Genomic DNA, 22787 nt, shown 5'->3' on the forward strand with positions numbered 1-22787 from the left:
GTTCCAATGCGAACGTCGAGCCATAAAGAATAAGAAGAAGAAGAAGAAGAATCGCTCCAGCGTAAGAGGAAGGGGATTCGCCACTGTGCAGTAGTGGATGTAAGAAACGCGTTCAATAGCGCCAGTTGTGCGGCTATTGCTGATGCGCTCCTGCGTCTGGGGTACCCGGGTATCTGTACAAGATTCTCTGAAGTTACTTCCAGAATCGAAGTTTATGATACGGAGGTGGGTCAGACTAGAAGTGCTTTCACATAACCTCAGGAGTCCTGCAAGGTTCCATCCTCGGTTTGGTGTTGAAGTTAGCGTTTCCGGTGGGAATGAAGAACATCGGCTTTGCTGACGACATTACGCTACAGGGCTACGGTGAATCGATCGAAGAAGTGGAATTGACTATTTTCCACTCGATCAAGGTTGTGGAGGAGTGGATGAGATTCAGGAAACTGGAGTTGGCTCACCACAAAACTGAGGTGGGGTTGTGAACAACCGAAGGTCGGAGCAGCAAGCGGTGATCAGTGTAGGCGATGCACTATCACTTCAAAGCGTTCCTTCAAACACTTGGGGGTAATGATGGACGATAAGTCTATCTTCGGTAGCCACGTTGATTACGCTTGCAGAAGAGCCTCCACAGCTGTAGTAGTACGGTTCCGGATAATGTCCAATTGTCAGCAAAACTGTGTTGGCAACAAATAAAGTTATTAACACGATTTACTCCACAAACCAATAGGGCACTTGCTGGCTTTGTTTAGTGTGCCCAACAGACCCATTTGATTTTGCTGTGAAACGTTTCGTAACGCGATTCTCATTACAAAACGTTACCAGCAAAATCAAAGGGTCTGTTCGGCACACTAAACAAAGCCAGCAAGTGCCCTATGTAAACCGAAGATAAATAAAGTTAGTTCGTACGCGTTTCTTCCAGACAACAGACGTTGTTCTTTTATTCTCTCTCGCTGTGCATAATCCGCCAACAGGTTATGGGCCTGTGCGTGGTAGAGAGTATCGGGACGGAAGAAAATTTAACGCCATTTTTAAATTTTGTCGATTTTTGCAAAAATCGTTCGTTTTTTGCCAAATATCGAAAGTTGTTCGCGTAGAAATGGATGGCAATCGGTTCAGCCTCCAAAAGTTGAATAATAACAACTATCCCACCTGGAAATTTAAGGTGCAACTGCTCCTTATCCGTGAGGATTTGTGGCGTTGCGTCGATCCCGGCGTTAAAAAGGCAGGAGAATCCGACGATGCCTGGATTGCGCTGGATTCGAAGGCCCGGGCAACCATTGGCCTGCTCATCGAGGACAACCAGCACGGGCTGATCCGTGCGGCTCCAACAGCGAAGGCGGCCTGGATTGCGATCCAGATCAAAAGTTTCGCTTTTGAAGCAGATCTGCGATAAGCGTTTCGCGGATGGTGAAGATATGGCAGAGCACATCTTTGCCATGGAGGAGTTGTATGAAAGGCTGAGGAACGCAGGACAGGGATTGGCAGAGAATCTTCAAGTCGCGATGATTTTGAGGAGTTTGCCGAGTTCCTACGATACCCTGACGACTGCCCTTGAGAGCCGGTCCGACGCGGATCTCACACTGGAACTCGTAAAGCGAAAGCTCCTGGACGAGGACTGAAACATCAAGGCGCATCCGGAAACGACCAAGTCTTGAAGGTTGCTGGGGTACAAGGCCGAAGCAGCAAGAAGAAGAAGCCTCTGATTTGTCACCGGTGCAAAAAGGAAGGCCATAAGCAGTTCGAGTGCCCGCAGCGAGCTCGTGATTCGGACGGTGACCCGAAGCCGAAACGAAAACAACCCCCGAAGAAAAGAGAAGATTTTGTTTCGTTTGCTTTCGCGGCCGGCGCGTGTGCTAATTCCGACGGCTCGAAGCCGTGGGTTGTGGACTCTGGTGCGACTCGCCACACGGTTGCCGATCGGAGCTTCTTTAGTGAACCGAACAGTTGTGACATTAAATATGTGAAGCTAGCCGACGGAAAATTAACGAAAGTGGAAGGCCAGGGGTGTGGCACAATCGAGTGTTGCGATGAAAACCGACTACCAAGACAAATGAACATAAGTGTCGCGCTTTACACACCTGACCTTGCCATGAACTTGTTGTCGGTGCCGGCGATAATGCAGATGCTGATTTTTGATGCTCGTGGGTGCCAAATCACGCGCGACGGAACGACGATGGTCGTGGCAACGTTGAAGCATGGACTGTACCAGCTAAAGCAACCGGAGGAGGTGGCGTTATCTGTAAGCGGGCATCACAACAAAGACTGCCCGCACGTCAGGCATAGAAGGTTCGGGCACAGGGACCCGGCAGCGATTATCCGGATGAAAAAGAACGACCTGGTAAGCGGTTTGGAAATGTTTGATTGTGGCATCGATGAGCCTTGCGACTGTTGCCTGAAGGGGAAGAGCTTTATGAAGCAGCCTCCCGGATTTCGGTCGGATGATAATCTGGTCTGTCGGCTGAAACGCTGCCTCTAGGGCTTGAAACAATCCGCGCGGGTTTGGAATGCAAAAATCGATGGCATTTTCAAACAGATGGGATTCGAGCCCGGCAAATCGGATTCGCGCCTCTACGTGCGAAGAAACAAGGATGGTAAGATGTGCTTCATAGTGATTTACGTAGACGATATGGTCGTCTTCTGCCACTCAGAGCAGGAGTTCGAGGAGATTCGAGTTAAGTTGGGGCAACATTTCAAGCTGTACTCCCTAGGAGACCTTCGTCAGTTCCTCGGAATCCACATCGAAAAAGTCGACGGGCACTACACCATGTGCCAAGAAAGCTACATTGAGAAGCTGCTGGGAAGATTTGGACACGGAGATGCAAAATCCTCGAAGGTACCGCTTGACCCCGGGTACATAAAACAAAAGGAAGAGACAGCCCTGCCAACGAACACATCCTATCGTTCATTGGTAGGCAGTTTGTTGTATGTGGCGGTCAATACCAGGCCGGACATCAGCGTCGGGACTTCTCTACTATGCAGGAAGGTCTCGAACCCCACCGATCGTGACTGCACCGAAGCTAAACGTATGCTGAGGTACTTAAAGGGGACGAAAAACTTGCGGCTCCATCTAGGCGGCGGATCTGAAGGCCTCGAATGCTTCGTCGATGCGGACTGGACCGGCAACGAAAGCGACCAGAAATCGAATTCTGGGTAAATCATCAAGTTCGTCGGCGGCGTAGTAAGCTGGGCCACACCCCACACGGAAACAGAACTGCGTTGCCTTCTCTTCCACTGAGGCCGGGTCCGTAGCCCTGTCGGAAGGCTGCCAGGAAGTACTGTGGATGAAGAAGCTCCTCAAGGATCTGGCAGAGGATAACTCGGAACCCATAGTCGTGTGGGAGGACAATCAGTCCTGTATAAAAATTGTGGAGTCGGACCGCATCGAGCGTTGATCTAAACATATCGACACTAAACACGAATTCACGAAAGACCTGCGTCAACGAGGAGTCATCGATCTCCGTTATCTGCCGACCGATGAAATGGTCGCGGACATTATGACCAAGCCATTGGACAGGATCAAATTGGAGCGGCACCGCGAATCACTTGGTGTCAAAACTTCTATCGGTTGAGGAACAGTGTCAGCACAACTGTGTTGGCAACAAATAAAGTGGCTGGCTAGTGTCGCCTCGTCCATACTAAGGTATGGCGGCCTGGCTTGGGGCACGGCGCTAAACACCAAAAGCAACCGTGGTAAGCTGGAAAGTACTTATAAGCTAATGTGCCTGAGGGTTGCGAGCGCGTCACACGACGCGCTCTGCGTCATCACTGGTATGGTACCTTCAGGAAGGACATCGAGTGCTTCGAAATGCGCGGCATGAGGCATTTTTTTTCTTTTTTTCTTCCCTGTAGGGGTACACAACCACTGCGACCATTAATTGATCTATTGTGGTAAGACCCAGTTGCTTTATGCAGTACATTAGTACACTCACTAGTATTAAGAAGCAGCGATTGTTTTTTTTTAGGCCTGCATTAAATGAGGCATGAGGCATACGCAGGACTGCTAGAATGGCCTTCATGGTCAAATGGCAGCGCGCGTGGAACAGTTCCAACAGGCGCCATGAGGAAGTAACATTCCGCCTGACTCAGGTCCTTCCAGGCCATGGTTGTTTCTGACACTATCTATCTACATCGTTTCGGGCATGCGGGTTATCCCGAATGCCCTGTTTGCGCTGGTTTTGATCGTGTGTCCACGTTTTCACACAATGCGTGACCGCATGCTTGCCACATGCGGAGATGACACAACTCCGGACAATCTTGTCTAGAGGATGTGAAGGGATGAGTTTGGCTGGAATGCCGTTTCACCCACGTCGTCTTGGAGCTACAGAGGAGGTGGCGCGTTGACTCGGAAAATGGCTAGTGCAATCGCGATACAAGAGGTGGCCCAAAGGTTAAGAGTCGGCTACGAAATCTACCCTTACAGGGATTAAGTGGCCGCGGGGAGAACATCCTGATAGCGTTGTTGTCGTGGCGTCGGTCTACTGGATTGTATCCGACTCCGCGGTTGGAAAGGGGTCCTTGGAAAGGTTGGGGTAGATGGAGGCCCCATGTCGGCATGTCCTTCTGTGGGCCTGAAGGGTAAGTAGTGATACCCTTACCTTGCGGGCAAGTCAGATCTGGTTGCACGTAGGCATCAGTTCTTGTTGTCTGCAAAACATTTGGGCGCGGGCGTGGGGTTGATCTTGTCCCCCTTCCGAGAACAAAGGGAGTGGTGAAGACTACTGGCTAAGCGGCCAGCATGCTATCGTGATAGACTCTCCAAAGCGAGTCATCGATGTTCGTTGCTGTGTAGGCTACGCAGCCAACCTTGAGGGTGCGATGTGCACTAGCCCCTCTCTAAAGCAATGCCTTCTTGGTGGTTCCGGAGAGACGAAGTGTTTGGCGACCATAGGAATGTTGTTTAGTGGGTCATGGAGAGAGTAGTCCTGTCTTTTACTTTTGTTGTAGAAGACGGCCTTAACCCCACACTACCCAGACCTTTCTTTTCGGATTTCAGTTGAGCAAATTTTCCCTCTATGGTTAAGAAGAAAAAAGAAGGCGACGCTCCTAAGGCCATGAGATTTTTAACCCCGAGAGTGAAGCGCAGCAAGTCGGACCCCGGCCAAGCGTCCCTTAGAGCTGGAAAGGATGGGCCTTGAAAAGGCCGGCCCAAATGATTCAAATGAAACGGATAGTTCATCTAGGCCTCTTTCAACGCCGTTCTCCCTCAAACCTCAGTTAATAAATTTATCCTAATTCATTTGATATCCTGCCATTCTAAGTATAATTTCTACAATTGTGGCATAATGATCCTAATCGATATTTTGAATCTCTAATATGGCTAATTTTAAAGCAGCTATGAACGTCTTAGAAAACGTCATTAATTTCCATCCAATGACCTAATTTCTTTTAATTTTCAAACCACGCAGCAGAAAAAGCAATCTGATGCTTAGGAGATGATTGCACCTTTTGCTATCATTGCAATTTGGGGAAGAGCACATAAACAATTTATGTCACTGTCATCGCTAATAAATTAATAACCCTTGTTTTGAAGCACGTATTTACAGGTGATAAAACTCATTCGAAGTGTAAAACGTGATAAGACTGCGGGACGCTTGTATTAGCTCAACTGTATTACTGTTTTGATAAGTCTTTCTACGCTGGTGGGCTTAAGTGGTGAGAGATGGGTGGGTAATAGTGTGGGACACCAAAATACATTTTACTCCTGTACACTTTTTGAGTTCCATTTTGGCCCCATATCAACTGTGCAAAATTTCAGTTCGATCGGAGAAACTACATTTTAGCGCCAGCCGTTTTAAATTTTCATACGATTTACTATGGGGAAAATCACATTTTTAAAGAAAAATCACCACAGGTTGCCCCTTAACCCCTAAAATATATCGATGAATGATTTCTGTTGGATACGAGGAACAAACCCTCTGAAGACCGCAAAGCGATCGAAGGCATGTGGAAAAAGTTATTGATTGAAAACCGAATGACATGCCCACGCTCTTTAACACATAAGGAATAACAATAAATAATAAAATCTCGTCATTTTATCGATCGGGTAAGGCTTAATAACTTTTTCCACGAATGTCGCATCGCTTTGCGGTCTTCGGTGGTCTGATTCCTCGTGAAGTTATCTACAGAAATCATTCAACGACTTATTTTTAGGGATCAATGGTTGACCTCAAGCGATTTTCCTTTGAAGAGGTAAATTTTCCCCATAGTAAATCGTATGAAAAACTAAGAATGGCGGGCGCTAAAATATAGTTTCTTCGATCGATCTGAAATTTTGCACAGTTGATATGGGACCAAAATGGAGCTCAAAAAGTATACAGGAGTTGGAGTTTTTTAATTTTTTATATTTTCCCATATAAACCGTGTACCAGGCTAGTGGGTAAGGATAGCTCATTGAGCTCATCAAGGAATGGTGCATCGAAAAACTGTTCGCATTGAATTCGAAACCAGCATTTTTTTCCTTTTGTCATACGACCGAATCGCTCAGGAATCGAATCAAGACACCCTCAGCATGGTCTTGCTGAATGCCCGTGATGTTGTATAGACGGTTGCTAGATGGCGAATGTTTCAGCCGAGTAAAATTTTCTACAGATCCGGTCAATCTGTTTGCTTCGCGGACGACATGGACTTCAAAACATTTGGAATGGTGGCGAAACTGCATCAAAATTCACAAATCACAATACATACATTTACATACATACATTTTTTTGCTCAACATCAATTTAAGACAAGACATAATCAGCAATAGTACGCCACAATACTCGGTTTGTGGCTGCCGTTCTCCATCCTTGGTCGCGCCCTATGGTCGCCATGTTATGCTCACCTGGTCCGCCCATCGTGCTCTCTGCGCTCCACGCCTTCTTCTGCCAACCGGATCAGTAGCAAACACCAGCTTTGTAGGGTTGTTATCCGGCATTCTTGCAACATGCCCTGCCCACTAGATCCTTCCGGCTTTGGCCACCTTCTGGATGCTGGGTTCGTCGTAAAGTGCAGCGAGCTCGTGTTTCATCCGCCACACATTGTTCTCCTGCACGCCGCCGGAGATCATCCTTAGCACGCGTCGCTCGAAAACTCTGAGTGCTTGCAGGTCCTCCTCGAGCATGGTCCATGTCTCGTGTCCGTAGAGGACCGCCGGGCTTACCAGCGTCTTGTACATGGAGCACTTGGTGCTTGGGTAAATCTTTTTAGACCGCAGCTTCTTCTGGAGCCCGTAGTAGGCCCGACTTCCGCTGATAATGCGCCTTAGAATTTCATGGCTCAGGGGGCATCCATAAAGTACGTCACGCTTAGAGGGGGAAGGGGGGTTTTGAAAAGTGTGACAAGCAATGTATTAGATATAGGGAAAAACCGCACGAAGGGGGAGGGGGGTTGAAAATTCCCATTTTCAGCGTGACGTATTAAATGTATGCCCCCTCATGTTGTTGTCAGCCGTCAGTAAGGATCCAAGGTAGACGAGTTCCTCCACTACCTCGAAGGTATCCCCGTCTATCGTAACATTACAAGCTAGATAGATGCGGTCGTGTTTGGTTCCGCCTACCATCATGTACTTTGTTTTTGAAGCATTCACCATCAGTCCGACCTTTGCTGCTTCTCGTTTAAGGCGGGTGTTCAGCTCTGCCACGCACCGTTCCAAATGTTCTGGCGATAATGTCCATGTCGTCCGCAAAGCACACAAAATGACCGGAAAAATATTCCCCGGATGTTGAGCCCGGCTCGTCGCATTACACCTTTCGGAGCGATGTTGAAGAGTAGGCAAGGGAGTCCGTCATCTTGTCGCAGTCCCAAGCGAGATTCGAAAGAACTGGATAGTTCACCGAAACCCTTACGCAGTTTTGCACGCCGTCCATCGTTACTTTAATCAGTCTACAGTCCGGATTCACTGGTTGGGTCACGACTGCGCCCCGATTAGCGAATCGTGTTCGTTCGTTGGGGCAACTGACAACTAATCAAAATGCTCTAGACACACGCAAGTGACGAGAAATATGTCACGAAACTCACATACTTGCACAAACGTTCTGTATATAGGAGCTGCGATGCGACGGCGGTCAGACGTCAAACTCGTTTTGACATTGATTTTGACATTGACAGTGCTTTTTAGTTGGGGTTTGCCCCAACCAGCGAACATTCAACCATCGAGACGCTTAACGAACGAATTGGGACTGTAGTCAGCTTCCCAGGAAAGCCGTTTCCGTCCATTATTTTTCATAGCACTGTGCGGTCGATACTGTCGTATGCCGCTTAGAAGTAGATGAACAGGTGATGCGTTGGGACCTGGTATTCACGGCATTTTTGGAGGATTTTCCGTACGGTTAAAATCTGGTACGTTGTCGACCGGCCGTCGACGAAGCCGGCTTGGTAACATCCCACGAACTCATTCGAAGGGGGTCTCATTGATGCCGGATAGGGAGCTACCCCTTTAGTTACAGTCTCTAAACGAGGTCGGCGAACTCGTGTAAGACTGCGAATGCACTGGCTACACGTGGTGGAAGAAGACCTGGCAGCAGGGCGCAAAAGTATCAGTTTGTGGCAAATCAACGAAACAACATTGTTGAAGATCAAGAATCAATGTTTGTGACTTTATTAAGTGATAAGCTGCACAGCAAAAATTTCTGAAAATTACACCCGACATAAACAGATTTGACCTATAAATTTCAATTCCGTCTCACAGAATTGTACATTAAAAAATTTCTTGTATGAAATGTTGAACGCAAGCTTCATACTGAGAGCAAGCTGTAAATTTGAAAAACGATGGAATAATGTGTGCGATATGACGGGGTCCTTTTGTTACAGGTGATATGATGTAACATTTTTAACTGTGTGATCAGTTTTCGATGCGCACGGCTTTAGAACAACCCATGCTTTAAGCGGTTTTATCTGATTTGGCGCGGTTGTACGACCGGCTTCAGGAAAATAGTACGATTCTTGTCTCGCGGCGCGCGCGTTTGGAGTGTCATTTGGGTTTGGTCGCTGCCCTGAAAATCCCAATTGCTCGGTTTATTGCGGTGGTTTTCTATCATTACGGTCAAGTTGTTTGTAATCAGTAACACAGAAGCGGAACGCCAGGATGGTTCGTATAAGCAAAGCTGCGTTTCGGCGCTTCCTAGATCGGAACCTGTTGATCACGCTGACCATCGGTGGAGTGGTAATCGGCATAGCCCTTGGCCTGGGTTTGCGAAATGTTGGCGAACATGGAAGCACGTGGACTCAAAGGAATGTAATGTATGTCAACTTTGTCGGAGATCTGTTCCTGAGAGCGATAAAGGCCATCATACTGCCATTAATTGTGACGTCACTTATCTCGGCAGTAGGATCACTAGATACAAGTCTGTCGAAGAAAATAGGAGGAATGTCCATTTTCTACTACATGACCACGACAATCATAGCAGTTTTGGAAGGAGTTGCACTAGTTATAACCATAGAACCTGGGAAACGAGGTGACGACAATCAACTCTCGGGAAGTGGTTCAAAAGCTAACATTACAACGGCGGACACTCTGTTGGACCTCATTCGTAACATTTTTCCTCCCAACGTGGTGCAAGCATGCCTACAGCAGTATCAGACGGTTTTAACTGCTCCCAAAGCGAATCCCAACGAGACGAATCTTGAAAAATGGGACATAGGTGGACGCTACACCGACGGCACCAATTTGATCGGTATTGTGGCCGCGTCAATCGTTTTCGGCGTTGCGTTGAGTGTCGTCAAAAACGAAGCGCAAATTTTGCTCAAATTTGTACAGCAGCTGTCACAAACTGTTATGAAAATTACCGGCTGGATTATATGGTGAGTAACAATTTTCGCAGAAACCTTTAAGATATTAATTGTACCAGGCGCAGGGAATGGGGAGAAGTGCGTCATAGTGTTTTTCAATATTTTTTTTTGTTATTTTGATACATAAGTTCATCAGTCCAAAGTTCTACCAGATGCTCAATTTATCCAGAAAAGACTTTGGTGGCGCAGGGAACACCAACATGGAGAATCAAGACAGCGGATGAAATTTCTACGCCAGAAAAGTGATTGATGGGAATCAACCAACTCCGTTGAACGAATCGTTAACAGAGATTGATTTCTGAATTTGAGTGTGAATAGCTATCAAACCGAATTTGTCGACGGTCGGTCGACAAGCGACCAAATCTATACCGCGTGTGGACCTCTGTAGAACGGCTAAGGATGAACCACGAGCTCACTGCACTCTACGGCAATCCAGAAGGTTGCCAGAATCGAAAGGGTATGGTGAACAGAGCATGTTTCAGACAACCCTGTAGAGATTCGATTCCAGATGGTACAAAACTGTAGAAATTACCCAAAGTCACCAAATGTAGGATACAATAAATGAAATGCAAACAACTGCAAACTTTCTGTTTTTTTTTTTTTTTTTGTAGGCTCTCACCGATTGGCGTCCTGTCGCTCATCATGGCCAAGTTCTTGGAGATGGAAGATCTGGCCGAAGTGTTCAACAAACTCGGAATGTATTTTGCTGTGGTCACGTGCGGTATAATCTTCCATGGATTGGTAACGCTACCGCTCATATACTTCATATTCACACGGAAAAATCCTTACACGTTTCTGGCAAATATGGGCCAAGCTTTGGCAACAGCTTTCGGTGCATCGTCCAGTTCAGCAGCACTGCCGGTTACGATGAAGTGCTTGGAAGAAAAGAATCATATCGATCCACGGATAACACGGTTTGTTATACCGATTGGCACTACCATCAATATGGATGGCACTGCACTGTATGAGGTAGGTGTTCAAAGGAAGGGAAAATCTGATGACCTGATATCATTTCAATCTATTACTATTTCAAACAGGCAGTGGCGGCCATATTTATCGCCCAGATGCGTGGAATTGAGCTCACATTTGGAAAAGTTGTAGCGGTTGCCATTACGGCAACCGCTGCCAGTATCGGAACGGCAGCTGTTCCCCAAGGCGGCTTGGTAACGCTGGTGATGGTTTTGGATTCCATTGGCCTCCCCAGTGAAGACGTCTCACTCATCATTGCCGTTGACTGGCTAGTGTAAGTATATTTATCGTAGAATCTCCACTCTTACTCCCAAGTCTTTGTTTCTCATGCTTCTTCTTCATCATCTTTTGCTTCTTGTGGTAACGTCCTCGCAGGGAAAACACATTGAGCTTACCTAGTTAACCAGACTTATTGGCGTCCGCCACAAATTACTAAACCATCAACACCACCTGTGTCACTTCCGGATCTTTCCGAAGCCGAATGGCTTCGGTGGCTACCTGCACTTTACACTATTGCTGCAGTGTCGTGACAAGCTCTTCCCCGTCCGTGATCTCATCCAGATTGTTTTCCTTTAGAGTCGCTTCCGCGGCGAGAGCCCTCACCTCGACACCCTCACCAAGGTCCTCACATTTGCAAGCGTCGCCGGGTTTTATCGCGTTTGAGCTCGAGGATCATTTCGCTTGTACACATATGTAGAATATGTACTGCGTATGTCGGCTCCCAGATTCACTTGTTTGGTATCACTCATCATCGCCAGCAAGACCTCGGAATACTTAGACTGTCCGCCTTGACGACAAGGGGTTCAACCTTCTCGCGCTTGGCACTCATCCTTCTATCTTTCCATAGCTTGGTATCCCTAAGGTCCTATGCCTCTTTCGTCGTTTTTTCTTCTTCTACTTGTCCACTAGGATCCAAGGGGCGTCCTCCCCTGATCCACCCTTACCTGTGGTGACTGAACTGACGACCTACATATAACCGAAACTTCCTGCTCCTTCCAAATCTCTTCAGGCCTACCCTTCACAACTTTCCGGATATCTGGTCGGGGTCCGACTTGGTGAAATAATTGCCTGGCCTTGCGAACACCGCCTGGTAGCTTCTGCCCTGACAACTGCTTCCCCAGCTTCTGCATTTTCTTGGTGTAAGCAATCGCGTCTGGCGTACCTTTCGGACTACCCCCGAATGTGAAGGTCTCAGTTTGGGTAGACTTCGGCACCTTCAACTTCACGGGTTGTGCCGCTGCCACAGTTGTCATGAGTTTATTTTGGTTCTGCTTGACCACCATCGTTCACTTCCAACGTGTGTTGGACTTTGAGGACGCAAAGACAATGATGGAGTCAAGCTGTTGCGCATGGCCCTCATCGACCACGCTCCATCCATGACGTCTCCTGACAAGCTAGCCGGGGATGAAATACTGCTTCCTACGCTGACACTTAGTGCGCAGCTGCCGCTTATCGTCTCCGCTCCGCTCTCCAAGGAGACCTAGCTAACTTACTTCTTGCGTAGGAGTTAACTTCGCCACTACCGCCACTACTTTGTTCTTTATTTTGAATGAAGCTCATATTTCAATCTCACGAGTTGCACGGGAAAAGGGGTCCACCACGACAAAGCCCTGCATTAACGCGGTAAAGCACAAATTACACAGCGTAACAAAAATTCACTTTTGGTCTGTCTCAAGAGTAAACTTATGTGTCTCTGACAGATTTTGGGCCACTGAATCCGAATCCGGGCTCAGATTTGCTCCAACACGTCACAATTTTGAGCTATACCTCAATTTATAGGGCAAAATATGCGATTTTGGGCTTTTTTGACTGCAAGTTATTAAGCATGGACATATTTTTTTTAATCAATCAAAAGGTTAATTGGTCAATTAACATCTAAATTAACGACTCATGCAAAATTTTTCGTTTTACCAAATCGAATTTGATAGTTTTAAGCGATTTATGTTAGGTACGATATTTCCCATACAAGTCACCCTTCAAAAGTTGCATGCAAGTTTTCATACTAACATAAAAAGCTTAAATCAATCAAATTTGATTAGGTAAAACGAAATATTTTGCATGAGTCGTTAATTTAGATGTTAATTGACCATTTAAACTTTTGATTGCTTAAAAAAAAATATTTCCATGCTTAATGGCTTGAAGTCAAAAAAGCCCAAAATCGCATATTTTGCCCTATAAATTGAGGTACAGCTCAAAATTGTGACGTGTTGGAGCAAATCTGAGCCCGGATTCGGATTCAGCGGCCCAAAATCCTTCGGAGACACATAAGTTTGCTCTTGAGACAAAAAAAATGTTGCGCTGTGTTATTGTAAGGGATACCCAGGTGCCACACTGGCTCAATCTTTTTCACCCCCTCGATCACTTATTCCTCGACACAGGTTGCTTGACACCTTGAATTGGGGTTACCCTGTTCGTTGAACTTTTACCAACGGAACAGGTCAATCGCAGTGTTATTTTAAGCCGGCAGCTACACGAAAATGTACCCAGCTAGATAAATTTATTTGCGATAGCATCATTACCAGCTGCTTTGTTGATTTTAAGCTGGTGAAGTACATCTTTAACTTCCCCAGCGTGTGAGTTGAATCGTTTCCGTTCTCTGCTGCACCGACGTAGTCGTTTCTTCGGTTGCCTTGTTCTTCCTACGTTCTCCATGCCGTTCAGATGCTCATCGAAGTGCTGCTTCCACCTTTCAAGAGACTCCCGTCCTAATTCCTGTACATCCTTTCTCGTGGTATGTAGCCGTTATGGGATGCGTTGATCATCTGGTAGAACTTGAGAATGACCCAACAGTTCCATTTCCTCACACCTTTCTTCTTCCAGGCGTCTCTTTACTCCCTAAAGAGACGGGCCTGCTGTTTTCGCTTCTGTTTGTAATGTATTGTTCCACTTTCTGCCGTGTTCCATGCTGCAGCGTCACTGCCCATGAACGTTATCGTTAAATCAGCTTTGGTTCCAGGTCTCCGAATGTAGTAAAAACTATTTTTTTAACGACACGTTTATACATATTAGGTATTTTTATTTGAAACTGTTTTAGTCAATGTTCATTTTGCAATCGTATATCAGATAACTCGAGAAATCTTGTATATCCTTGAAATAAGAGCAATCTTGTTATGTAATTACAGAAATCGGATTCGTGCTGCGGTGAATGTACTTGGCGACTGCTTCGGCGCAGGCATTGTAGCACATTACAGTAAAAAGGATCTCACAAACGAAGATACAAACAATGACAAGCCTCCCGAATGTATTCCGATGAATGAAAATAAATAAATGATAAAGTGTTCTTACAATATACACTCATTGCACAATTATGGGTCACTCAAGGAGCAATCATTTCATAATATAAATCGTTTTTCATACAAAAACAACATTTTCATTATTTTAATTTTATATTCTCTTCAAGGAGTTTCATTTTATTGTTTTGTATAAAAATCTGCTCGTAATATTCACTTCAGGTGGAAAAAATTACAAAAAAGTTGGTAGTTAATGAAAACCACAATAATGGGTCAAAATTGGATGTGTAACATTTATGGGTCAATTTGTTACCTATTATGGGTCACTCAAAAGGAACCGCCTGCACAATAATGTGTTGTCTGTTTTGTCAATGAATGATCACTTGTTTTCGGTGAATCAACTATAATAGAATCTAAAACAGGTCTCAAACCTCTTAATGAAGCGTGTTTTCACGATTTGGAATCAATTTTTCAAAATTGAGGCAAAATCTCCAACACAGCCTTATCGCCTAAAAATATGCAATGCTCATGTACGCAGAACTCTCAATTTTATGCTGCACAAAAAGTGACCCATAATTGTGTGATTTTCGGTGTTCCTTGGCACAATAATGAGTCACTTAAATTTTGCCTGAAATTAGCTTTCATTAGCTGCAATCACATGAATTTCCACATTGAGAACGTAAATTATACCTTTGTTCTGGTGGCGATACCATTTCGCACTTAAAAATCACTAAGGGGCGATGTCTTCCCCCTGGCTTAAGCGTTATGGGCCCATATAGCCGAGGCGGTAAACGCACGGGTATTCAGCATGACCATGCTGAGGGTGACGGGTTCGATTCCCGGTCGGTCCAGGATCTTTTCGTAAAGGAAATTTCCTTGACTTCCTTGGGCATAGAGTATCTTCGTGCCTGCCACACGATATACACATGCAAAATGGTCATTGGCAGAGGACTAACTGTGGAAGTGCTCATAGAACACTAAGCTGAGAAGCAGGCTTTGTCCCAATGAGGACGTTACGCCAAGAAGAGAGAGAGAGAGAGGCTTAAGCGTTAAGCCAGGTTTAACTGTATGGGTAAGCCTGGCTTACCGGTTAAGCCGAGGTGAAGAAATCGGCAATAAAGCTCGCTTTTACAGAGCTTACGAAAGCAGCGCACGCATTTTCCACCGTTCACAATCGAAGCGTTACTTTGATAGATGGTTTTGCGTCGAACAAAAAATTATTGAAAATATGTATGTTTTGACGTATAAGCCTGTGTGCGATACGTATAGTGACACAAAACAAATCAAATTATGTATGAAACATGATATTGGCTAACAAAAGCTTGCAATTAATGAGTATTTATATATTAAAGTAGAAAGTGACTAATAATTGTGTGTGACCCATAATTGTGCCATAAGTGTAATGGCTGTGATATGAACTAAATTTCTCTCATCCGAAACCTTTGCTAAATGAGCGAAATTTATTTACTCAGCCTCCTTGTTTCATTTTCTCGCTAAACTACAAAGTAAACCTTACGATCTATGTCCGGCTTGTTCGCATTGAGGTTATGTTCAATGTGCTTGAAAAGCTGTTTGCACTGATGAGGTGTATGTTTGTTTCTGTATCGTAGTTGTACCTACCTAAATAAGCATGGGAATTGTGCCATAATACCATCAGTCTTCGCACAACTGATCGCGATTTTCGCGCATTCGTTTCAGTTTTCGCTTCACCGCCAACACGCCTAAAATATAGGAAAATTTTCAAAAAGTTCACTTCTGGTGAATTCATGTTTATGGTTAATGTTCTTACATTTTATAGTTTGAAGCACTTTGGTTGATGAATTCTCGCCTTCTCTATGTCGCGTACCGCTAATTTTGCATTTGCTGAGATAAATGAAACATTTAAAAAAAAGTTTGACATTAAATTTTAAACACTTAGGGATAGGCGGGGCATTATGGACACCCTAAGGTTTTTGCCAACTTTACCTGGCAAGATGTCAAAAAAGTTTAGTTTTTTGATACATGTATCCTTTTAAAGTCTATTTAGCATCTGTTGCATAAGAATGCTCACGAAGAAAAATGATTTATCCACTTCAAACAATGTTATGAAAAATGTTAGTTTTTCATGACCGTCTTCAAGCATACGGGGCAGAATGGACACCCCCATGGGGCAATATGGACACCATGAGACTTTTACGAATTACGTACATTATTTACACCTATAGAGTCATTTCATTACAAAACAACTATTATGGATGAATAATACGCCGAAGTAGTTCATTTTTGTTCAGTTAATTTAAATTCAGGGTGTTTTGGATGAAGCTTCGTTTTTGTCGGCATGTACAGCTGTGCCTAGAACAACTATTTTCCACTGCTGTCGTTTTTTGACCAATTTGTTTCACCCTATGCCTACTATAGTAAACATTTAACCGAAAATATACTGAAATCGAAGAATTTGGTTGGTTTGTGATTTAGGTTATATTTTTCCCTTGCCGCTTCTTTCAAAAAGGTGAGTGTCCATTTTGCCCCGGCAGCAGAAGATATTTTCAAACTTGATTTTTGATATGATAAAGAAGAAAATATAAACATGTTAAGCATGCAGATACAGCAAAACTACTTGAATGTGTTCTAGAAATATCAGGTTTTAAACGGCCTGCAATAAATTAATCACTAAATCTTATTTTAGATGGTGTGAAAATTATAATTTCCATGAACAAAAAACGGAGGACGCAACTTTTTCGTGTAAAATCAAGTATAATTTTAATTTCGAATGTTTCTTTCCTGAAACTACGTTTTAGACAAATGGACTATATTCTCCATTCATTGAAAGTTCAAAAAAGTTCGCATATTTCAAAATATTGAGGGTGTCCATTCTGCCCCGGGTGTCCATAATGCCCCGCCTACCCCTACTGAATCTATCGAAATCCCATTGGAAGAGTAGATCGTAGATTTAGCTACTTACTCGTGAAACAGCTGCAGCTCCAGGTACGCCTGCTTGACGGATCGATAGTGTCGATAATTGGGCGAATCCTTGAACAGGATGCAACGTACCGAAGATTCTCCTCCGATGCAATCATTCGGTTGTAAATGGTAGATTTTATGGTAGAAGTATTTCAGTATCGGAGAATTCCAAATACACGAACAGTACCACAACCAGAAGAAGAGATTCAAATACAGATAGAGCTCCTTACTGTTAGCGTAGAGGGTGGGAATGAGAAACTCAAACGGGAGAACATTAAGGAACAGGTAGGACCTAGAAGAAGAACTGGATTAACGATTACTAGATATAAATTTTGTTATAAAACATCTTACCAAGAACTAAAAATAAATATCACATACAGTTTTAAAGTACTATCACTTTTCTCCTTGGTGTGTAGCGAAAACAAAAGCAACAACTCTTGTATAGTGTTGAATATCCCTAAGTAGAGATTCAACAATACGCTGTAGTTCTCCAGGCGTAATACAAAGCAGCACAGCAATAACGCTGCGTAGAAAAGCTTCGAAATGGCTTCCGAATAGTCGCCATGTTTGGCTCGGCCAAGCGCGCCATTGACGTCGAAGGCAATCAACAGCATGGTTACAAATTCAAATTTGACCACATCGCACGCCGTGAGGAAGATGGTGTTGTTGTATTGAGGGAAGTATTTGCTGCTCTGGTTCGCAATCTCCGGATGTATCAACAGTTTGTGATACAGCGAGAGGTATATCGTGGCTGCCGTGAAGAAGCAAATGTTCCACGCATGGTGGATAGTTTGGGAATGTTTCAGTGGCCTGACACGACCCCGTCGGAGAAGGTGCTGAAAAGGCAGGAAATAACCGATTGTTAGCTGGATCATAAGAGGCCTAAATTTAAACATTTCATGTTTGATTTAAGAGGTCTGATAGGCATAAAAGTTCGTCACCTTGTCGCAGTTCCGACGAAATGTGAAAGAGCTAGATAGACTCTTACACAGTTTTGCACACCGTTTATCGATACTTTGATCAGTCTTGTCAGTTTCACAAAGAAGCCGTCCTTGTCCATGATTTTCCATAGCTCCGTGCTGTCGGTACTGTCAAATTCTGCCTTGAACAGGATATGCATTGGGAATATTCACGGTATTTCTGGCGAGTTTTGTGTGACAGTGAGTCCACATTATTCTATCACTCGGTGTAAGCAGCATTGCAAATCACTGATAAACTAACATCTACAATCTAGCAGGCAAAACAAAACGATCAAACCCGCCTTGCTTCGTAAATGTCAAAAGGAACATCAGTCATTCCTTGGCCGCACCCTCAATCCACATCGTGTCCGGATGACCGCACCCTAGTCCACAGCGTGTCCGGATGACCACACTCCTTGCCACACTCACTAGTTCACAGCATGTCCGCATGACCGCACCCTCAGTCCACAGCGTGTCCGGATGACCGTACTCTCTAATCCACAGCGTGTCCGGATGACCGCACCCTCAGTCCACAGCGTGTCCGGATGACCGCACCCTCAGTCGACAGCGTGTCCGGATGACCGCACCCTAGTCCACAGCGTGTCCGGATGACCGCACCCTCAGTCCACAGCGTGTCCGGATGACCGCACCCTAGTCCACAGCGTGTCCGCACGATTACATCCTAGTACACAGCGTGTCCATATAAACACATGTTCGGATGACCACAGAATTGAGAAATTTATATGTCATGCCACTCAACTAGTAGTAGCAAACATGTAGTCATAGTCCGATAATTGACGAACTAAACAGCGGCTTGGTTTTTTTTTACCAAACGTCAAAAGGGACATCAGTCATCCCTTGGACGCACCCCGTTTGCATACAACAGAAACAAGCTGCACAAGCTTGTTTCGTACCGTGAAGTTCTGGTCCATGGTCGACCTACCGTCGATGAAGCCGGATTGATAACTTCCCACCAACTGCTTCGTTTCAGGCAACAGACGACGGAAGACAATCCGTAACAGCACTTTATGGGTGGCATTCAAGATGATTAGTTTGGAACTTCTCACATCGCGTTTTCTTGCGAATGGACCTGGTTACCTCTTCTTTCCACAACTCCGATCTTGTTTATCAACCAGTGCAGACGGGTGGCCAACTTTTCTTGGCTCATCTTGATGATTTCAGTTGCAATACCATCCTTACCAGCTGCTTTGGTGATTTTGAGCTGGTGAATGGCATCCCAACGTGGAATTTGGATCATATCCGTATTCTGCTGCACTGACGTAGTATTTTCCTGCATTGATCAGGTCCCTACACACATACGTTCTCCACGGCATTCAGGCGCTTATCGTAGTGCTGTTTTCACCTTTCAGTCACCTCACGACTGTCCGTCAAAAGGCTTTCATCATTATCCCTGCACATTTCGGTTAATGGAAAGCAGTTCCATTTCTACCCACTCCGCTTCTTTCAGGGTTTTTTTTCAGAAAGATGCAGGTCGGCTGTTTCCGTTTCTGATTTGTATCATATTTTCCGGTCTCCATGCTACAGCATTATCGTTCGCGCTGCGTTTATATTCTTCAAAACCGCTTTGCACTCCGCATTGAATCATCCGTTCTGTCGACTCAGCTAGACTTTGTTCCACGTATCCGATGATACTCTCGGCTGCGTTGTTTATGGCTGCTTTTTCTGTACACCAGCAGTCCTCTAGAGCAGCTACAACAAGTTCAACTCTTGTTCGACAACGCTGCCTCGGGATTCTGCTCGTATACAGAGGAAACATCCGGTTGCTTCAATCGCTCAGGGTTGTACCGTGGCGATCGTCGGTTTTGGACGCAGCTTGAACAACACCAAATAGTGGTCAGAGTCGATGTTGGCAATAGGCATTGCCGTCGATAAAATCAGAGAAGTGCAATCAGAACGTGGTCGATTTGCGATTCCGTCTGCTGCGGTGATCTCCAGGTGTAACGATAAGGGAGGCTGTGTTAGAAGAAGGTTTTACAAATGGCCATGTTCTTGTAGGCGACGTAATTGATAAATCGTAGGCCGTTTTCGTTCTTCAGCGTGTCGGTTCAAGTTCCATTGAAAACTTTAGACAAGTGCAGTGAAACGATTGCGGTACGCAGGCCATTCGATTGAAGTGAAGAACTTCCTCGAGTCAAGCGAAATAGGTGCTTGATCCGTATTCAGGGTGGAATCCATGCCGTCGGCCATAGAATTCCATAATATGCTTCAGCCTTAGTTTTCTAATTGACGTTGAACGTGAAGCTGATGGGCAAAATCGGGTGAAGTTAAGACTGGAACACATAGCGTCCGTTCCGTCGAGGTTTGCGTTTTTTTTTTACAGTTTTCCCATAGGAAATGTGTCAAACTACTGTCACGCACACGCAAACGTATGCATTGTGTGGGGCACTTTACAGTTTTCACACTATAGCCTTTGAAATTCAATCAATCGCGCATTGAATCAACGAGGCATTCACCGCCAATTCCTTTTGTTTCCTGCACTTAAGAAAAGACACGGACACGTTCAATGCTTCCAGTGAGCTTTGGAGGAAGCATGACACTAGACAATAATAACCTAGCATGCAACGCCCAGTGGCATAGCCGAAAACTTTTCTTGGCAGCTGCGGCGGGAACCGAACTAGCGCTCCTCAGCACGATGCGACTAAGAGTTTAGTGACACTAGCCGCACGACCACGGAGACGCACGAGCTCAGCATTTACTAATCTGTCTTCCGCTTGCTGACCATTACAACCTCGATCTAGTAGTAAACTAACGCTTGCTTTCTCTCCCGTATTCAATCTTCCAAAATGCGTCACCATTAAGAAAACTCAGCGTTAACGCTATTCTCAGCTGTTCCTTCTTTTAAGCCAGTCTTTAGCGTCCATCCAATTTTCATCCACCGCATCTCCCTCTTTTGGAGAGAGGTTTTCACGTTTCTCTCTAATATCTGATCAATTAAGATGCTATCCGTCAAAAATGCAGACCATTCAAAATGACCTTTGACTGGTAGTTTCTTCTTCTTTTTCTTTATGGCTCGACGTTCACATTGGAACTTGGCCCGCCTCTCTTCAACTTAGTGTTCTTAGAGCACTTCCACGGTTATTAATTGAAGGGCTTTCTTTGCCTACCATTGCATGAATATGTACATTGTGTGGCAAGTACAATGATACTCTATGCCCAAGGAGTCGAGAAAATTTTCCCGACCGGAACGGGAATCGAACCCACCGTCTCCGGTTTGGCGATCCATAGCCTTAACCACTAGGCTATATGGAGACCCCTGACTGGTAGTTTCCATTTCTTCAATTGTTGAATGATCATCTAGCGATGCTCCCGTATGTCTAAGTTTTGCCAAAAAGTTATAATAATCAAAGTTTTCTGTGCCAGTCGCCAATGTGTTACCGGTGTTTTTTTTTTTTTTCATTAGTTGCCTATTGAGTAACAATATTGCAAAATAATTAGAAGCAGATGATTAACCTTCCGTAACTCGCGCGGTTGACTACCTGCGTCAGCACCACGCTAATGCTGAGTACAAAAAGCGAGATTTTTTCAACGTGTTGTACAAAATACAACAGCGCGATCACTCGAGGGTTAAGGATTGGGGTTCAGTCTAACCACTAAATCACTAAAAAAAAAGGTCTGTGAAGTTTCCTGCAATGAATGTTACAAAAACTTACCTTCAAGCTTTTATTGAAGTAAGCAAATAACAAGGCCAGCAAGCAGCAAATCCAGAAAACACTATTTACGGTCTTTCGAAATAACATGATGCTGTTGAATACTGTCAACTCGCCCAATTAGTGTTGGATCTGAAAATAAAGGACAATGTTACCATTGGCAAATCACAACAATTAAGTTTCAATTCACCTGTATACGACCTGTTCGTGTTTCGTTGTTCCTCACAGCCAATTTCAATCATCGAAGGGGACGATCAGTGAATACGCCTACCGATATCGGTTTCCATTTTTTCGGCAATCACAGCTTTCTACTTACCATCGGTGCATCACGTGCAATTCCTTACACATCCAGTCAACGAAACTGATAACTTTCACGTAATTTAGAATCGTGATCAATTTTTCTTCGATGGAAATTGATGTGCGAAACTTTGTTTCACACGATCAAACGAAGCCATCAAAACAAAGTGGCTTCTTCCCTGTATGGTGGTTATTTGTGGTTTGTTTTGGTTGTCGCTGTCAAGAACGCGGCAGCCAAGAGAAACTTTTTTTAAAGACAGGCGGATACGATAAGGGGAATCATTTTCGCTACGATGGAGTTTTTCATGTGTCTTGCCCCTCGCATCACTTTGTAAAAATTTTCATATAGAGTCTTGAATAACAAAATGTGTAGTGATCTAGTTTCAAGTTATTCTTAATTATTCAAACATTTTCGTAGTTGAACGTAAAATAAGGAATAGTCTTAACAGAACATATAAATTAGAGTTTACTACTAAGTACTTACTTACTTACTTACTTACTTACTTACTTACTTACTTACTTACTTACTTACTTACTTACTTACTTACTTACTTACTTACTTACTTACTTACTTACTTACTTACTTACTTACTTACTTACTTACTTACTTACTTACTTACTTACTTACTTACTTACTTACTTACTTACTTACTTACTTACTTACTTACTTACTTACTTACTTACTTACTTACTTACTTACTTACTTACTTACTTACTTACTTACTTACTTACTTACTTACTTACTTACTTACTTACTTACTTACTTACTTACTTACTTACTTACTTACTTACTTACTTACTTACTTACTTACTTACTTACTTACTTACTTACTTACTTACTTACTTACTTACTTACTTACTTACTTACTTACTTACTTACTTACTTACTTACTTACTTACTTACTTACTTACTTACTTACTTACTTACTTACTTACTTACTTACTTACTTACTTACTTACTT

At 44.2% G+C, this 22787-nt stretch overlaps 4 protein-coding genes across 4 annotated transcripts; 3 read left to right on the forward strand and 1 right to left on the reverse strand.

Annotated features, from left to right (window-relative positions):
* The first annotated feature begins 1499 nt into the window (after positions 1-1499).
* LOC134289745 (uncharacterized) lies at positions 1500-2473 on the forward strand. The gene is made up of 2 exons (XM_062856186.1): positions 1500-1586; positions 1655-2473. Exons 1-2 carry the CDS (start codon positions 1500-1502, stop codon positions 2471-2473), a joined length of 906 nt encoding a protein of 301 aa, XP_062712170.1.
* Positions 2474-2530: 57 nt separating this feature from the next.
* LOC134289748 (uncharacterized) lies at positions 2531-3151 on the forward strand. Its single transcript, XM_062856188.1, has one exon. It carries the CDS (start codon positions 2531-2533, stop codon positions 3149-3151), a length of 621 nt encoding a protein of 206 aa, XP_062712172.1.
* Positions 3152-8847: 5696 nt separating this feature from the next.
* On the forward strand, positions 8848-14020 carry LOC109431503 (excitatory amino acid transporter 3). Its single transcript, XM_019707725.3, has 4 exons — positions 8848-9774; positions 10374-10731; positions 10800-11005; positions 13854-14020. Exons 1-4 carry the CDS (start codon positions 9059-9061, stop codon positions 13996-13998), a joined length of 1425 nt encoding a protein of 474 aa, XP_019563270.3. The 5' UTR covers positions 8848-9058; the 3' UTR covers positions 13999-14020.
* A 1378-nt stretch (positions 14021-15398) lies between these two features.
* On the reverse strand, positions 15399-22030 carry LOC109431504 (uncharacterized). Its single transcript, XM_019707726.3, has 6 exons — positions 21719-22030; positions 21532-21660; positions 17253-17737; positions 16903-17193; positions 15751-15824; positions 15399-15682 (listed from the first exon to the last, which is right to left on the reverse strand). Exons 2-6 carry the CDS (start codon positions 21616-21618, stop codon positions 15615-15617), a joined length of 1005 nt encoding a protein of 334 aa, XP_019563271.3. The 5' UTR covers positions 21619-21660; positions 21719-22030; the 3' UTR covers positions 15399-15614.
* Between the last annotated feature and the right edge of the window lie 757 nt (positions 22031-22787).

This window comes from Aedes albopictus, chromosome 1 (assembly GCF_035046485.1).
Source record: "Aedes albopictus strain Foshan chromosome 1, AalbF5, whole genome shotgun sequence".
Classification (NCBI taxonomy): Eukaryota; Metazoa; Arthropoda; class Insecta; order Diptera; family Culicidae; genus Aedes; species Aedes albopictus.

Coding starts and splice junctions, on each gene's coding strand:
- LOC134289745 (XM_062856186.1), top strand. CDS start 1,500: ATGATTTTGAGGAGTTTGCCGAGTTCCTACGATACCCTGACGACTGCC. Junction 1,587..1,654: donor CGGATCTCACACTGGAACTC/GTAAAGCGAAAG, acceptor CAAGTCTTGAAG/GTTGCTGGGGTACAAGGCCG.
- LOC134289748 (XM_062856188.1), top strand. CDS start 2,531: ATGGGATTCGAGCCCGGCAAATCGGATTCGCGCCTCTACGTGCGAAGA.
- LOC109431503 (XM_019707725.3), top strand. CDS start 9,059: ATGGTTCGTATAAGCAAAGCTGCGTTTCGGCGCTTCCTAGATCGGAAC. Junction 9,775..10,373: donor ATTACCGGCTGGATTATATG/GTGAGTAACAAT, acceptor TTTTTTTTGTAG/GCTCTCACCGATTGGCGTCC. Junction 10,732..10,799: donor ATGGCACTGCACTGTATGAG/GTAGGTGTTCAA, acceptor TATTTCAAACAG/GCAGTGGCGGCCATATTTAT.
- LOC109431504 (XM_019707726.3), bottom strand. CDS start 21,618: ATGTTATTTCGAAAGACCGTAAATAGTGTTTTCTGGATTTGCTGCTTG. Junction 17,738..21,531: donor ACTTCAATAAAAGCTTGAAG/GTAAGTTTTTGT, acceptor CTGCCTTTTCAG/CACCTTCTCCGACGGGGTCG. Junction 15,683..15,750: donor AGTGCTTCAAACTATAAAAT/GTAAGAACATTA, acceptor CCTATATTTTAG/GCGTGTTGGCGGTGAAGCGA.